The 18,061-nt window shown below is 40.8% G+C and overlaps 1 protein-coding gene across 1 annotated transcript; it reads left to right on the top strand.

The window, feature by feature from the left end:
- Window positions 1-180: 180 nt before the first annotated feature.
- CTSC (cathepsin C) lies at window positions 181-16,136 on the top strand (the record flags this gene model as incomplete). The annotated part of the gene is made up of 7 exons (XM_026058984.1): window positions 181-318; window positions 498-643; window positions 8,695-8,861; window positions 9,393-9,548; window positions 11,177-11,292; window positions 14,079-14,210; window positions 14,971-16,136. Coding segments are annotated over 7 exons (1,358 nt in total), but the record flags the coding sequence as incomplete, so codon positions are not given.
- Window positions 16,137-18,061: the final 1,925 nt, after the last annotated feature.

An 18,061-nucleotide genomic window follows, 5' to 3' on the forward strand; every position in this document is an offset into this window, starting at 1 on the left:
GGGTCCTGCCCTCCCGGCCCGGCCGCCCGCGTTTGGGAGCGGGGCCGCGCCGCCGTTAGCGGCCTGCGCGTTCGGGAGCGCCGGAGTGGCGCGGGCTCGCGTGGCTGCTCCCGAGCGCAGGCTTTCGCGGGCGAGGTGCCGCCTTAGCAAGCGAGGTGCCCGAGTGACACGGCGTCCGAGGCGGGGTGCTGCGCGGCAAGTCACGTTCAAATGAGCCGCTGCCTTGCTGCAGCAGCCGCGCGGTGCTGCTGCTGGTGCTAGTTCAGTGTGTAAATACTAGCCAGCAGTGGCAAGGTAAACACGTAGTACCGCTGGTAGGTAAGTGAAGCCCCTGAAGTGCGGTGGCTTGCTGTCCTTTACTAGAAACTTTACCCAGGAAGTATGTGTTTTCCTCTTTTTGAATAAAATAAATGTTATGGTATGCTTTGTGCTCATTTTTTCTTAATTTAAACTATTCCATACAACTTTTTTTTTCTTTTTTCTTTTTCCTCTTGTAGGACCTGTGGAAAGAAAAGTGGTTGTGACTCTTCAGAAATTAGATGTGGCCCAGGATAGCCTGGGCAATTACGGCTTCTTCACTCTGATTTACAATCAAGGCTTTGAACTTGTGATAAATGACTACAAATGGTTTGCCTTTTTTAAGGTGAGTTAACTTGGTGTTTTCTGCATCACTGACCATTACAAAAAGGCCCTGTACTCAGGCTTCTCCTTAGTTGCTAAAAGCCATAGTGGAATGGTTGGGACACTTGGTTCTTCTTGGCTGTGCCATTGGCCTGGGTAACCAAACAAGTGACTTAGTATATGGAAACAGTTGTCAGTGGCTGGGTAGGGAGAAGAGGGAGGGAAGAGGTATTTATATTTCACATCTAGCATTTTCTGAGAAATGTCACAAATGCTGCCTTCCATTCTGGCTATGCTGCGAGCGGTTGAAGGCCCTTGTGAAGCTAACTTTCCCAATGGCCTGTGAAAAATATCTTTTTCAGTTTTCTTCCTGACATCTTAGACCCAATTGAAACATCACTGTAAATCTTCTTTGTCATTCTGAATTAAATTACTCAAAAACATGTTCTACTTAGCAGTGCTTTAAGCCTGGTAAAGATATAGAAGGTAATGCTAGGTTTTGCTTGTTCTTTGCCTTTCCTAAAAGGTGTTCTCAGTTACAGGAAAAACAACCTTTTCACTCTAGAGAGGCCATCTGCTCTCCTCTCCTCACTGGAGATTTTCTAAGAGCTTTAAATCTTATTCCAAAATACTTTGTAAATCTTTAAGAAATCTTCCTGCCACTAAAATTATTCTTCTTTTGGAGTAATACTGTATTTTCCAGTATCTGTTAATGGCTTCAGATCAACTTGAAGTCAGTGCTGGTAGTCAGGGCTGGACAGGAGAAGACCCTTTTGCGAAGGAGAGACTGCTTATAGATGTTCAGCTAGGCTCACAAGAGGTCTGGAGCTCAAGAGGGCTGTTATGATGAGCTGTGTCTTTCACTGCTGCATGCTATGCTGCTCAGGTGATGAAAGTGGCATTATGAACCTGGAAGGAGGCTTGAAGCTACCTCTGCAGGGTGATTTTGCTACTTGGGAGACAGATGTTTTGTGTGGCAAAGCTGTTCAGACCTCAGCAGGGGCTGTGAACACATGCTTCTATATTTGTTTTGTGGCCTGATCTTGCATCTGGTTTCAGGTGACCTGGTGGTGGTAAACACCCAGGCTCTGTCCAAGTGTAAAATCTGAGCCTTGACTAGTGGCAAGGAGAGTGATGAAATGACTCCTCCTTCAAATTGGCTTTCTGGGAGCCACAGCAGCTATTTTCAAATTGGTGTTTTCATATGTTAACAAAAGTAAATGATCCCCTCTACCAGGAAAGCACTAGCCATTACTGAATAGGAGTGATATTGTATGAGGCTCTGACTTCACTGCAGCTTCCTCCTGGCCTGTTGGAGCTCACTAAGCTGAAGGGAAAGGGCAACGTAGGTTGTCGTTCTACAAGATTAACGGTGAGGTTGCTTAGGTGCGCTTATCACTGAAAACTTTTAACCTAAGACTTCTTCTGCGTAAGAGAGTCTTGCAGTTGAACAAGAGCAAAGTTTGAGATGGAAATACCTGGTTGAAGTTCTCTAATCTCTGCAAGGTAGTAACACTAAATTGTCATTGTGGACACTCCTCATAGGATTGGCAGATGGTGCAACAAAAACTCTGCAAATGCTCAAGACTACTCTAGCTAGGAAGGATTGCCTCTGAAATTTTTCAAGCAGGAACACCTCTGTGAGCTCCCATACATAGGAGAGCCCATCTCAAGAGGAGTGAGGAATTGCTGCCTCTCTGAGGGTAGCACAGCACTATATGTATTAGTGTTGTCTGTGAGCTCGGGCCTAGTGTGTCAGCTCTGGCAGTTGGAAATGAGCAGAGTCAATGCTGTACTTGGACTCATTTTAGGAGAAAGATAACTGAACCAACAGGCTGGGAATCCTCAAGTTGATATTTTACACTGAAATGCAAAGTTGCTTTACAAGCCAACAAGTTGAGCAGTTGAGGCAAATTTTGATTATCAGACTAAATCTTGAATGTGAGGAATTTAATCGTAGAAATGGCAAGTAGTTTGCTCCAGAACATAGAGTTGTTTGACACTATATTGAAGAAAGTTCAGAGGCCCTGCAGGCTGTACTGCTGGCATGTATCCGTTGTGAAATTAATCCTTGGAGGTTCAGCACTGACTAAGTCAAATGACTGATAAGCACTGATCTGATATCTTCCTCTGTGCTTATAAATACTGGTAAATGCATTGATATGCAAGAATACTATTAAATAATGTACCAAAACCATGTCATAGAATAATATATGTTGGAGAGAACTTCTGGAGGTCATCTGATCCAATTTACCACTCAAAGCAGAGCGAGTCAAATACATGCCTGAGCAGCAGAAATGCAGGATACTTGCTTGTCACTGTTGTGAATGTGCCCTCATCATTTTCAGGTAAATGGATTCATTATTAGTTTTGCAGTTGATATTGAAAAAAATAGCAAGCTTGTTTGGCTCATTGATCAGTAGCAGGGATTCCATTAACAAGGCATGCTTGAATTAAAGGTGTCTTTCCTCAAAGATCACAGAGAGGATTACAGCCCAAGTCAGTTACCTTCTGTAAAATCTCTCACTTGTGCTGTAAAGGAGATCGCAGATTATGAAGTTGCAAGTATAATGGCAGGGAAGCACAAGGGAATGTCCCAGCACTTAGTAAATGCCTTCCCCCCACCCCCGCCCTGCAAACAACTAGTTGACTTTGTTAAGCAAGAACTTGCAATGATGTTCATCTGTAAAACTGTTTATTTCACAACAGTCAGTGGGGCCTGGAGGGAAAGAAATGATTCCTTACAAACCGCCTAACCTTGTGACATGTTTAGATGTGCACATCTGTTTGCTTGTAGTCCACTAAATATTGGGTTACATATGAAACTGAACTACAAAATATATGTAGTCCTGATACAAACTGTCAATGTGGTTCCCTCAGAATCAAATGGTGTTAGCACTGTTCTAGGGCCTATTCCACCATCTTCTACTATAAACCTTCTTGGGGGAAAAATAGTATACTCAGCTCAATGCATACTTCTGAGGATTTTTTTGAAGAACGATAGCCTATTGCCTAATATGTTTTCAGGTACAATTGGTAGGAGTAATTTCCTTACAGCAGACTTAATTTGCTGGGTGTCGGTCATAATCTAGAAGCCCTTGGAGTAAAATAGGTTGAACAATAATTCTAATTAGAGAGGGCTGTATGCTCCTCTGGAAAAGGAGCAAGGAGAAAACATAGAAGCAGTCTTACAGAAGTGCTACTTAAGATGTGGAAAGTCATTAGACAATGTCTCTCTGGAATTCATGGAAAGGAAGAAYTATCTCTGTCAGCAGCCTCCAGGTAAGATGACTTAGAGCAAGAAGGTACTGAACTAATATTTCATATGGAGGCATTGGCTATCATTTTACTACTTCTTAAAGTTCTTTAGTATTACTCTGAAATAATTTTCCAGTGTGAACACTGTTCTGGATTTATCGCTCAATTCTGGAATGACTTTTCAGTTCATGGAGCAGTGTGTAGCATGGTTTCTGGAAGAAAGATTTCATGCTAATGGGTTGTTCCACAAGAGCAAAGTTGTTTATCCTAGCAAAATCTCAATAAATTAAACTGCTTACTACTGCCAGAATACTTTTATATTTCAGTTGTTATATCTAATAAATGGGCAGGAAGCAAAATTTTAAATTGGTTTCATACTATTCTTTGTTCTCTGCTCTTCTGTAAAAGCCTTACAAGTATCAGAGCAGCAATACAGAAGGGGCCTTGCATGTCTCCTTCCACATAGTTGTGGATTTTGGCTTGTCAGGAAGATATTCATTGCTCAAGCTCCCACTCATAAATTTCCAGTTCTGTTCATGTTGCACTAAGGGTAAACTATGTGGCTAAAACCCCATCATGCTGACAGGGCGTGATAACATCCTGATTTACCTACTATGATGCATTAACACTTTCTTCAGACACTGCAATTGAACAAAGACAAAGCTGCTAGGCTAAATGAACAGTAGTATTTTAGACAATATGGTAGTTTCTGTGCTCCCAGTGTAAAGGATCAACTGGTACTAACTGAACTGGCAATGCATTTTTGCTTAAAGAATCAAGGTGTTGATTACTAATAGGAATGCTGTGGGCTTGTCTAAACTGTGGCTTTAACAGAGTCACTGTGCTTTGTGGGTGTAGATACAGCCTGTTTGATCAAAAGAACCCACTGAAATCTACATTAATAGTCTTTTGTTCCTGCAACTTACTTACCAGTCACCCACTAAAATTTTCTTAGGATCTCACTGACTTTACAAGTTATTTGTTCTTACACCTGGGGACTGTGGGGAAATGACTTCCTACACCAAAGAAATGGATTGGGTGAGCTTACTGATGTGTTTTTTTTCTCCTAAGTTTGCTTTAATAGTTTATGTGAGTAATCCCTAACTGTTTATTTCTAACCACTTTTTAACATAGACTTGTCTCTCTGGGCTCCAGAAGTTAAATACGGCATCCCACTTCATTCTTGCATTGCTGCTGCTTGTAACAAGTACTGGTTACTCTGCTCAGTGTTTGGTTTGCATCACAAAAGAACAACTTGGTTGCTGTTTATGAGCTTGTTCCTGCTCCTTATTTACTGTGTGCTGCCTAACTATCACTATACTATATGTGGACATAAAGTAAGTGTACAGCCTGGCTGTTGTCAGAAGCTTGAGTGCTTCTGATGGACATTCTAAGGATTCTGTAGGCCTAAGCACGATAGAAGGCTTTAAAGCTTTCCACATGATGGCAAAAGAAATGGTGACAACACAGCATCAGAAGCTAGAGTGAGGCTGAAAGGAAAGTTGAGGCTAACTTATGTCAATTATTTGATGCGTCTGTAGTATTTAATTAATGTAAAACTATGGCTTTAGAGGGAATTCATCTTGTTTAATAAAAAAAACAAACAACAACAACAAAAACTTGCCATTTGTCCCCTAAGCTAAGGGGTGCTCTTTCTGACTTTTGAGATGTCCTCTAGCAAAAAACAAAGTTTGACGTTTTGCTCATTACCACTACTTCAGATGAAAGAAAGAATTAGATTGTAGAGTATTCCACTACTCAAGTTACAAAGCTTTTCCAGACTGGCTTGGTGACTTTCCCCTCTTGCTTTTCCTTTTCCCCAACAGACCCAAATCTGGTTACAACTAAGGACTTCCTTGCTGAAATAACCAACCTTGACAATTGACAGTAGTCAAGATTTAGATTTCAGGATGTTCTAAAAAGAATCTGAATGCATTTTATTCAGAGTTTTTAATGCTATTTAATCCTGCTAATCAATTGGAAGTTAATTTCAAGTCTGTCTTAGTTGGACTCAGCTAGCAATATGCACCTGCTGTTTCCTTCCCTAAAGTGTAAATGTGAAAGCATAAGCTGTAAACTGTATTGCAGAATGCCTTCGTGAACAAAGAAAATGCATCTGTAGTTGATGTTTCCTTGCATTTTATATCAGGTAGCAAGATGTAGTGGCTTGTTCTGATAATCTTATCTACTATATTTTTGCACTGCAGAACACCTGCAAGTCTGCAATCCTATTCTAATTAGGAATGTGCTTCCCACATTAAAATGCATAAGCACACTTGTAAACTTAATGGCGAATGAGAGGCAAATCTTTCCATCAGGTTTAATGTGTATGGTCGTCCTCGCTCCTAGAACTTGAGTTGGCTTAAATCAGGAACAATAGATATATGAAAGATGATGGGACGGCAGCTGCTGTAGATAGCATTGCTGAGTCTCTGTTAAATTTGTGTCCAATAAGGTCTCCATGCCTTCTTGCTTGCTTAAAGAGATTAAAAATGTAAAGAAAGCTTCAAACAGTTATTTCTTTTAATGAAAGTGAAGGTACAGTAGATTACTTCATGATGACCTACACTGGAAAGACTTTGGTACAGTTTACTGTATCAAAAAAAAAACTTGCCTAGATTCAGGTATCTAATAGCAAGCCTTGAAATTTAGGTACATGTAATTTTTTTTTTAAGGTTAGTATTGGAATTACTTGGCTAAAGTCTAGCATTAGACAAAGTCAAATGAGATGATGTCAGACTTAAAAGTAAACATTTGCAATAGACTTCAAGGTTAGTTTTCAAGTCTCAGAACGTGAACTGTAAATGTAGTTTGGGTGTCTTTCTGCAGGAGTTGTTCCAGATTGGTCAGGTGGTTGGATGGGACTTTCTCAGCTGCTGTAGATGTGAGCACTGGCTGATGAAACTTACATGTGACTTGGCCACAGTGGTCCTTTATTGCTTTAAAAATTGAGACCATGCTCGTAAGACTGTCTAACCGCTGAGGAAATGCATGCAGCAGTTGTCCAGCAGTCGCTGACAGTCAGCTCTGTGGCTGTTGCCCTCCATGGAGGGAGGCTGCTCTGCAATGCACAGGCATGGTCATGTGCTGGCAGCTCTGCAGCTTTCATTCGGTCTGGCATGTTAATGCAAAACCACTCGAGTCAGTGGTTGTTCAAGCAATGGTGTCACACTGAACTGGTGCAGCTGATGCGTTAGTCACATCCCTGTCTGACTGTTATTTGGGGAGGCAGGTCATCTGAAGCCGGCACAGTCAGACTTGCCAAACCTAATCTGTCAGAGCCCCTCTCTGATCTCAGGAAAAAGTGCCACGTGGTTTCGTGCTGAAATATTGATTTGATGTTGTGCCTTCTGGTAGCAAGCAGTCTGTACCTGGGTGTCACTTTTGTAGCAACAATTACTACTTCACGTTGTGATCCTATTTTGGTTCCTCCAACATGGGACTTGCTGGGCAGTAAACAAACTTGTAGAAATTAAGCATAAGTTTTTGGAGGTTTTTTTTTTGGGGGGGGGGGGGATGATAAGGTATCTCCACCACTTCTCTACATCAGTGGCTCTCAATTAGAAGTCATGGGCAAGGTGTGGGAAGCAAATTGGGACTTTATGGGCATAATTTTCAGTTAGTAGCTGAAAATCGTTCTTGGATTTCTCATTTCCTTTGTCTAGATGTCATTAATAGGCTACAGTCTCAAAATCCTTATGTCTTTCTTTTAAAGCCAATTCAGTAACATTATACTATCTGTCAGTCTGCAAAAAGATAGCTACAGAAGACTTGGGAATTGCTTGATTTAGGCTTCTACACAGACTGCCTGAAAGTGGGTTTTTGTCCTTTGCTTATTTATCTTGAAGTATTTCCCCTGAATGCCTCCCTCACAGTTCAGTTTATTTGTGTGTTTGAACTGACAGAACACAATAAGAAGCTTGTTGAATTCACTTCCCCACAAAATAGGTTGTGAAACTTGTGTGAATAGTATTCTGGTTACCTACATCTTAAGAAAAGTGCTAAGTGTCCAGAAAAGGGAGAGGAGGTTTCTTGGGGAAAAAAAATAAAAAAAGCAAACTGTAGTTTTAATCTGCTGGGTAGCAGGTAGCTCGTTATCTATTTTTCCATAAATGTAAGTCCCAAGTCTGCCCCACTTGTTATGAATCAATACAGTCTCTCACACGAGGCAGGATCTGCCTCTGAATGTTGCAGGAAGCAGGCCTATTCTTTGAGTATCCTTGAGTATTGAGTATTCAGATTCAAGGCCGGTACTGATCAAGAAAGGCTGTGCTTGGTCTTGTTTTAAACTGTGGCATCTTTTAGAAAAGATAGATAGGTGCTCATTTACACTTACATGGAGCCAAATACACTATTCTCACCATGACTTACTAATGTAAAGTCAGTAACTTTTTGTTCTTGATAGTGTCTGGACTTCTAGCAGTGCTATTGTAAAAATGGACCTTGTCCTAGGTATTTGGATGAGTGTAGCTCTTTCCTGCATTGCACAAACTTTTTTCCAGTTAGATGTCTTTTATATTTTTCCTAGAAAGTAGCTATTTAACCACCCTGTTAGCTGATACCACTACTAATGCATGCTTTGTTGCTAAAAGTATAAGCCACAACTTGATTGTCTTGTAGCAAGTTGATAAAGATCTGCTTCTTTTTCCGCTTAACTTTTTCTTAATGCTTGTTTTGAACTTGAGCATGATGCCAGTTGAACTAGAGGCCACTTCCTCTGAAATGCAGACCAAGAAACAGCTGGGTGGGATAGGCACTACTGCTATGCTAGCAAATGCATCTATTCAACACAAGCATAACCTCTTTACGCTGCAGTACAAAAAGGAAGGCCAGAATGTAACCAGCTACTGTAATGAGACTCTACCAGGATGGGTACATGATGTACTTGGCCACAATTGGGCTTGTTTCAGCGGACGGAAGATTTCTTCATCTCCCTCAGATGTTCATACAAACCAGCTGCCTTTCCAGAAGCCCAGGGGAAGGTAAGCCAACAGATAAATGGCCTGTCACTGAAATAAAACATTTGGTAACTCTGCCTCAGGGTTCAGCCTAAACCATGCAGACCAGTTTTGTGACTAGGTGAACAAAGTTAATGCCAGTACTTTACATCTGTTCAAATGTAACAAATCTGGTCTCTTTATGTGAGAGCAAGCTCTTCAGGGCTGTAACGAATGGTATTACTGATAGTGTTGGAAGATAACCTGAATGCCCAAAGACAGGGGAAGATGTGCCTGTTCCTTCAGTCTGTGGTTTCCAGCAGTTTCTGTTAAAGTCCAGTTACAAATCTGGCATGTCTAAAGGAGATGATTGTATCCTTCTAGTTAAGGCTGATTCAAATGTCGGGAGCCTTGTCTTGAGTCCAGTTACTGCATATCTCTTTATCAGTACCTACCATAAGACTCTTTTGGAATTAATGCTGTTGACAGATGCCTTCTCCATATTTATTTTGGAGAGCGGTTTTTACCTTTTAATCCAAGTCCTTCTCTTATTGTTTTGTTTGATTTCATTTACAGACTTTCAAGCAGACGTTATGTACACAACTTTGACTTTGTAAATGCTATCAATACTCTCCAGAAATCCTGGAGAGCAACAAGATACAAGGAATATGAGAACCTTGCCCTGGAAGAGCTAACCAGAAGAGCTGGGGGTCTCTATTCCAGAACTCCGAGGTACTAAGGCCTCTTGCTTTGCTCTAGACCCTCCACCCACCGCTGCAAAGAATCTGCTGTGTTTGTGCTGGCTCTTCCTAGCTGGGTTTTTGGCTTGTAGTTCAGATGTATAATCATGTTTCAAGCTATTCTGGCTCATTTTCCTGGCGTGTCAACATATTTCTCGGTTTGAATGACTATTCTAAGCATCTGTTGTCTCAAGCAGTTGAAATAAATGGGATCATTCACCTTTTCATCACATGTGCAGCGAAGAAGTGGGGACAGTCTCAGTTCCCATCCTGCACACCTGTCTACCCATTAGCTACTTGCCATAGCCATAAGTTGTCTTGGTTCAGCTAGTTCATGCTTTCAGTTAAAAAGCAGTGAAGCACACTCCCTTCTTAAATATGAATAGTGAAGGTTTTCTGAGGGAAGTCCTTGGTTACTATGGCAACTTGCCTTGCCTGTGACCAGGATCCTTCTCTGACTAGAGCAGAGTGATGTCTCAGCTTCTTTAGTGAAGTAGTGTGAAGTAGCCCTGAAAGATCGTTCAGGGTCTTGGAGGCAGTGGGGATGGGGATGTGTGCATGATCCTCCTTCACATCAGTAGTCTGAGAACTAAGAGTTCTTTCATCTGAAGTTTCCCTCCTTGAAAGCAGTTTTATTTTTGTGGTATTTTGCTCCCCCCCGCCTCCATTCTATTCTGATACTGCTTTGGGTAGGAATGCCACTCACCTTTCCAAATGGTGGCAGTGGTATGGTTGCAAAAGAAAGAATATAATAAAAATTCTGATCTGCATGAGAGTATTGTACAAACTATCATGGCTTCATCCTGCAGACAAATCTCTGTAAAGATACAGTGTTAAATACAGAAATCCATTTGGAAACTGTTGCACTGTGCAGTGCCATGACAATATTTTGTTGTCTCCCCCCCACCCACTCTCCACCACCAAATGCTTTATGAACAGACAGCATAGCCTGGTGTCCATGAATGGTGCTTGACACATGACTATGGAACAAGCATTGGATCATGTGAATGCTTAACATAGGATGCTCCTGGCTTGCTGATACATATGAACATTGCTTGGCTGCAAGTGGTAAATGAGGATGAGTAGTATTCAGAACTGTCTGAACAGTCACAGTAAAACTTGCTCCAGGGAAATCTCCTGGGGAAGTGGAACTACAGTTATTGAAGTGTTGATGTAAACCATGTCACCGTCTGTGTCTGCAATTAAACAGTCTGTAGTTGCTGTCAGTGCATGCTGCCAAGGCAAGGTACCTTCTGCAATCATAGATACCCTGCATATCTCATGCTAGCAGAGGTGTAAAATAGCTCTTGCAGAGCTGCTCTGCTACAGTCAGCGAGTTACCGCAACACCTCAAATTAGTTCAAAAGTATTTTGACCCGACCAGTTTGAGAATACTTCATAATATAGTTCCCTTTTAGAGGGATTTGAGTAGGTCTTTCCTCCTGCTGAAACTAATCTCTTGAGATTGACACCCACTCAGCATAGATGGAGACTATTTGAAATTGCGTAGTATGGAACTTAGCAATCAGTGGAAGCCAGAAGATGACAACTGAGTTTTTTTGTGATTTGTTTCCTTTCCTGGTGTGTGATATGTTACTCAAAGTGTTTTCTCCTTTTTAGACCAAAGCCTGCACCCCTAACACCTGAGTTACTCAAAAAAGCTTCAAGCTTGCCAGAATCCTGGGACTGGAGAAATGTGAATGGTGTCAATTATGTCAGCCCTGTTYGGAATCAAGGTAAAAATTCAAAACTCTTTAAATGAAATTCTTTAGAGCTCCTTTGATATATTCTGTAACTTGCTGTTAACATGAAGGCTTTTCATCCCACCTGTGTGGTGTCTTGCTGTTGATAGATTGCACCTTTGCTAAGAACACCCTGTGGAAACCAAGTGGGGTCCTGGCTGACAATACCATGCCAAAATAGAAGCTGGTATTGGCTTATCCAAACAGCCATGTCTTTTACTGGACTGAAGGCCAATTACTATAGTGCCCTGCATACAGCCATTAAGTTTTGCCTGAACAGTCTCAGTCATGGCTGTCTGCACACTGACAGAACTGATGTATAGTTAATTCTTCCACTAATTCCTGCTGATAGCAAATTATCATGTAGCTTTAAACCATTTTCATAGGTTTATTTTTTATACTGCCCCCAAATTTTATCAGTCCAATAACTTCAGGACTTCCTTAAATGACTAATTGCAAGAGGAGATGTCAGGGACTGTGAACAGAGAGTATACTGGTACTACTCTCCAAAAACTCTCCTTTCTCCTGCAATAGGGAAGTATTTAGCTCAAAGTAGACTTAAGGATACCCTTTTGGTGTATGTTTATGTTCCAGAGATGGGTGCTATTACAGCATATGATGCAAGAAATGCCTGTTCTACCTCTGAATCAGCTAGCTCCATCCTAGAAGCCAGGAGTGGACTAGAGATTTTTAGTTATATGTCATTAAAACTATTAGATGATTAATTAGAAAATGCCATGGGGAAGAAGGTTGTAAACAGTATGATGCAAGTTGTGGAGAGACTTGTATGAACTGGAAGATCATGGTTTCACAGATCTTTTGCATCCTTGTGGAGTCACTAATCTTTAATATCTAGACAGAAATTTAGCATTTGAAGTGGAGAAGAACTACAAAGAATGCACATTTCCCATTTAAAATACCTTGAGAGATCACAGGCTTCATGCAACTACAATTGTTTTCAATTATATTTACTGGTAACATGTTAGCATCTTTGCTAGCATTTCCTATAGTCAGGAAAGCAAAAAGTTAAGAACTTAAGTTGTTTATAGCGCAGTAACTGCATTTACAGTAAAGCAAGCCTCAGAACCAGAAGGAAACAGAGTAAACAAGTTCTAGACTTTCTCTGAGACAAAAGTATGTTCTTTGAAGATATAGGCTTGTCATTGCTTGTTATCAACTTTACTGGGGGGAGAGGATGGGAACTTAAAGATTTCATTAACCTTCGAGGTCTGTTCCAACTACTGATTCCTGCAAGCTTTCTCTGCAGATCAAAGTAGGTAGAAAGCCTGACAGCTGGTTCTTCTCTAAGTGCTCTGTGTCTTATCAGTACTCCTCATAACATAATGATCTTTTCCTACAGTCAGTTGAATCTAATGCTGCTGAAGCTTTAATTGACTCTAGAATAGCATTTGTGAGAAGCCACAGAAATGCAACTGCTCTTGCAATTATGCTGGTTCTCTGTTGATAGTTAAAATGTGGCTGTCACATTAAAAGCCTCTCATGTGCCACAGTGGTGATAGTAAAGACATCCCAGCATGTTAACTGATTTCAGAATGAAAAGGTTGCATTAATTGTATTTTTTTTTTTTTTTTTTACACACATTGCAGAGTTTTCTGCGGCATGGCTAATCTCAGATGCTGAGTAGGAGGCACCTTTTGCTGCTTCAGTCAGCCCTGCTGGGCAAAGTATTCGTGTTCAAGCTGTTTTTGCCCCTTCCTTTCAGAGATGTGTCTAACTGAGTGAAGGTGCAATTTCAAAGTCCTACTTTTGTAATAGCTCTGGTTTTATACACCTACACAGTTCAGTAAAAGTATTTTGTTTTGTTCAAGCCTCCCTCCTTTTCATAGTTCTGCCATATTTGACTTACCTGCTGTCAGGAAACAAAAGGAAATTGGGCACCTTGGTGAAAATCAGTAGATAAAATAGGACCTCATCTAAGTAATTGTCCTTCCCTGTGATGCTTGTCATTCCACTTTCAAAGGTTCTTAATGTGTTACCGGAAGTTCCAGGAAGTGAAGAGGCCTAAAACTAAGAAGCAATAGCACATCTTGTCCCAAAAGTAAGGGGAGTAAGGAGTAAGCTCACTGTCAGACAACAAAAGGGAAATTGCCTCTGAAAAGGCAGTGTACAATTACATGCCCTTGGGAAGTAAGGGGAACAGGGGTGAACCCACTACATCAAACCTAGTATTTATACTGCTAGACCCTTGAGTTATTTTAGAAATAGCTGTATAAGTAGGGTATTTTTTTTCAGTTGTAAATTACAGCATTAAATCCACTGATAAGTTGAAATTATGTAGAACAGTATTGACAGCATTAATTTAAAATAGTTCATTGCCTCTTAGCAGTTTTGTTCTGTAAAAGGTTATAATCTGAGGCAGAAAGTTATGAGCCTTCTCTGCCCTGTACCTGTAGGCTCATTCTGAAGAGGTAGCATAACTCTTAAATGATACAACTATTATTGATATTGAAGAGCCATATAGTCTCTTATTCTGAAATAAACTCAATTATTTAAAAAAAACTCAGTTACTTAAAAAGCTGCTAAAATTGTGTTTTAAATGGGATTACCTACGTGCTTAAAAGATAATGCATGCTTAAGGTTTTTTCTCAATCAGTGTCTAACTTCTAATTGCTGTAAGCCAATATGGCGGACTGTGACTCTCTGCAGTGGACTTCCATAATATTTGCACCCGTATGGAGGTGACCTTACCTTGCTTACATTACTGACTGCTCTTCATGGTTGTGGTTTTCTTTTTCTTTTTTTCTTCTTTCTCTCCTCAGCCTCATGTGGCAGCTGCTATGCATTTTCTTCCATGGGCATGCTGGAAGCAAGAATACGGATCCTAACAAACAATACTCAGAAACCAATCTTTAGTCCCCAGCAGGTTGTGTCTTGCAGTCAGTATTCTCAGGGTAAGTACACTAGTATTCAGAGATAACTTTCAGTAGTGATGACATTGCAGAAGGAGACAGCATATTCAAAACTCTCATGCATCTCCCTGCCCCCCCCCCCAGTTTTTTGTCCTAAAATGTCTGACAGCCCATACTTCATAATGCTTGTTTTTCTGAAGGATTGCAAAAAAACATTCAGGAATTATCAGACCACCTTATTGTAGGGATGGGACTGAATGAGAAGTAGGTGGCCCCACACTAAGGACTCTAGTTAGATCTTAATTAGATCTACCTTGGGGAGGGGGAATAACTAAGGAGCTGGGCTGAAAAGATAGGCAAGTTGCAAAGCATGCCTAGAAAGAGCGAAAACAAATATCCCCAAAGCATTTGCAGAGGGAGGAGGAACATATGGGGAGGGGGAGATGACAGAAAGAGCAAAAGCAATGACTAAGGCTCTTCAAAGGACAATATGCGTATTATGACAGCTTTTTTACTGTGTGTAGCTGATGGCTGTAGCTGATGGGATGTCAGGAGCAAATGGATGAGGAGGTGGTTCATGCATTATAGTGTTCCCACTATAGCTCTCACTGTGATCAGCAGATGTGTTCTGTGTTTCAGAAAAGTTAGCTATAACCAATCTAATATGGAATATTAGGATTATCTAAGTAACTGCAGTCTGTTTTCAATACTATGTCCAAAAGTGTTGAAGAAGATTTGAGTAGGAAAGTCTCCCATCTCAAAAGTAACTCTCTAAGGAAATAACCAGATATTTTATTTTTAGGGTGTGATGGTGGCTTTCCATACCTCATTGCTGGAAAGTATGTCCAAGACTTCGGCATTGTGGAAGAGGACTGCTTCCCTTACACAGCCCAAGATTCTCCATGCACTTTCAAGCGCAACTGTTATCACTACTACTCTTCTGAGTATCACTATGTTGGTGGTTTCTATGGAGGCTGCAATGAAGCCCTAATGAAACTTGAGCTTGTTCTGCATGGGCCAATGTCTGTTGCCTTTGAAGTTTATAATGATTTCATGCTCTATAAAGAGGGAATCTACCATCACACTGGGCTGCAGGATGACTTCAACCCTTTTGAACTGACCAATCATGCTGTCTTGCTGGTGGGCTATGGTAAAGATCCAAAAAGTGGTGAGAAGTTCTGGATTGTGAAGAACAGCTGGGGCACCTCATGGGGGGAGAACGGTTACTTCAGAATCCGCCGTGGTACTGATGAATGTGCAATTGAGAGCATTGCAGTGGCTGCAACTCCTATTCCGAAACTATAAATGCAAAGATCCTCATCCGGTGCCTTGTCTGAGAAGCAAATCTCCAGCTGTAAAAACATACTGATTGTTAGAAGAGACTGCAGTTAACATCTGTCCCCTATCTTAAGCAAGGGAGCTTTATGAAATTCTCCAGAACAGAGGAAGCAGTTTCCCTCGTGATAAGTGTGGACACTGGATAACTCTGCTCTAAACACTGTAGGCTTTTTCTCTGGAGTCTGACAGTAAATCACCTATAATGTAATTGCCATTACAGTAACAGTGGTGATGGCTATTCATCACTGGATATAAATCTTTAGTCACCAATTGCATTTTCTTCCATAGACAACCCTGAACTTTAGATCTCATAGATTATCATAATAGTGGCTTCTCTGTACTCTAAAAGGACACTGTAGTGCCTTACTTCTCAGAAATCAGGAAATTACTGCAATTTAGAACATAAGTGTGCATGGGGGTGAGGGAGAGGGAATAAGCAATTATACTGATTAAAAAGAAACTTTTAAGGCTTCAAGTGTTTAGCAAAAGCTGCATGTCAGGCCCTTATGACCATAAAAATTAATTCTACATCGTGGGCTGTTATTAGATGTTTCTGGTTCTGGATTTTATCGCTGTGCTTTGCAATTGATCAGCTCAGAGTTCAATAAAAGTTACCCCACTTCTCTAGGAGTTTGTGTCTGTGGCAGTAGTTGGTTATTTATTTCAGTGACCTGTCCCAGATTTTGAACTTCTTGAAATTCTTGTCAAGAATTTTACTTTAGCAGGATTTAGGCTGATGAAGAAGGAGAATGAGAGGAGAGAAGAACTAGGAATAATCCAACTGAGGCCAAGCTTTTCATAGCAACACCAAGCAGGTTGTGGTGCAAGATTGTCTAGTAGTCTTTGTTGTGGTATGGAGCAATTCATTAAGTAAATTGGCTAATTCCCCAATAATCATGTTTAAACGCTCTGTTCATGCATTTCAAGTATGCAAGGTAGAAGAATGGAGTTGGAAGAAGAATGGAATTGCTGCAGTTGCAAATAGGGAACTATTTCTTCCTAGATGAAACTTTAGATGCAACAGAGGACTTGGTTAATACAGCACCAGTCTTTGCTGTTCTTTGCATGAGTAAGTTAGGAGTAGATTGAGTAATGAATAAGTAGGAAAGTTAAATGTGTAAGTGGAAGTTGAGATCCAGCTTCATGGATAGAAGATAGATCCTTCAGTAATCTTCTGTTAAAATAGTAATAGTACCAGTTAGTATTTTACTATAATGGGATGTCATCTTTTGGGATGGTAGGGGTTGCCATTATTAAGAAAATAAAGACTAATAATGCTAGTTGGCAATTTGTAGTCAAATGTCTCATTTAACTTAGATGGAAAAACTCCCTTCCAATATGGGAATCTCAACTGCTTGACTCTTATTTGCTCAAGCTGAGGGGTAAGGGAGGAATGGCTTCATGTGTGTGTGAGGCTCTCCCCCCTGCCCTGTTCTTTCTGAACCTTCTTCCAAAAAATACCAGACTTTGTTTGGAAACTTAGAGCTTCTTCTGGGGGCAGAGTTTTAACAAGAACTTCCAGAATAGCTTATATTGTGCACTGGATCTCTTTAGCTGAGGGAATTGCCAGGGGGAGCAAAGAGCAGACAACAACTTGTTTCTTCCCACTCTGTTTATTCAGTGTTGCTGCAAAACTGGGATCTGTCTTATGAGGACTTAACCTTTCAGTAGTGGCTGTAGTCCACCCTGAAGACAAGATTTTTCTCCCATACACCTGAATATATTGCCTGAAAGACGCAACTGCATACATGGCACCTTTTATCTTGTGCTTGCCCCTGCCCTGACATCTCTCCCTTCCTCCTCCCAAACTAGTACTTTCCCTGGGGAGAGTGTTACTGGAGTGGGAGAGACAGTATTGCTTTCCTGTCCCTTTTAGTGGAGCAGGGAGATGAGACAGACTATAAGGGTATTGTTTTCCCCAGACAGTGGGGGCTTGGCTAGTGTATGTTGTGTTATCATGCCTAATAATGGTGTGATATTTCATGTGCTGATGAACAACTCTCAGTATGCCACCACCACTTTATATCCAGCCATTGATTTGAATTATATGAATAAAACTGAAGCTGAAATTGCTTGAAACAACACAATCTTGTATGGAAAAAAATTGTTTTCTGTGCCTTTGTTGTAGAAGATAACTATATGGACTGTGGCGCAATGCTAGCAGCATGCTTCCTGCTATGCTGATGTTACAGCTACACAGCTTGACCTAACTTGGATGATATGTTCTCTATGTGTCAGTAACCATGTTGACACCAGTATAAACTCATTAAGTGCAAAGATCTTCTGCATATGGGTGCTCTGCAGGCTTGGCCTTCCATGTTGTGAGTGCCTGTGCTTTCAACACACCAGCACAATGTACTTTGAATATCCCATGCATTCGCAAGCATCGACTCTCAATAAACAGATCTTTTTATGTAGTTACGACTTTAAATGAATGCACTAGATTCTTGGATTTCTTTAACATTTCTGGTATTTTGTATTGATTAGCTTGGGAACAGGAACATAAAAGCTCAGTCATTGTTATTTTACAATCCTTCAGCCACTAGAAAATGGGA

Source organism: Apteryx rowi, unplaced genomic scaffold (genome assembly GCF_003343035.1).
Source record: "Apteryx rowi isolate R43461 unplaced genomic scaffold, aptRow1 scaffold_1507, whole genome shotgun sequence".
Classification (NCBI taxonomy): Eukaryota; Metazoa; Chordata; class Aves; order Apterygiformes; family Apterygidae; genus Apteryx; species Apteryx rowi.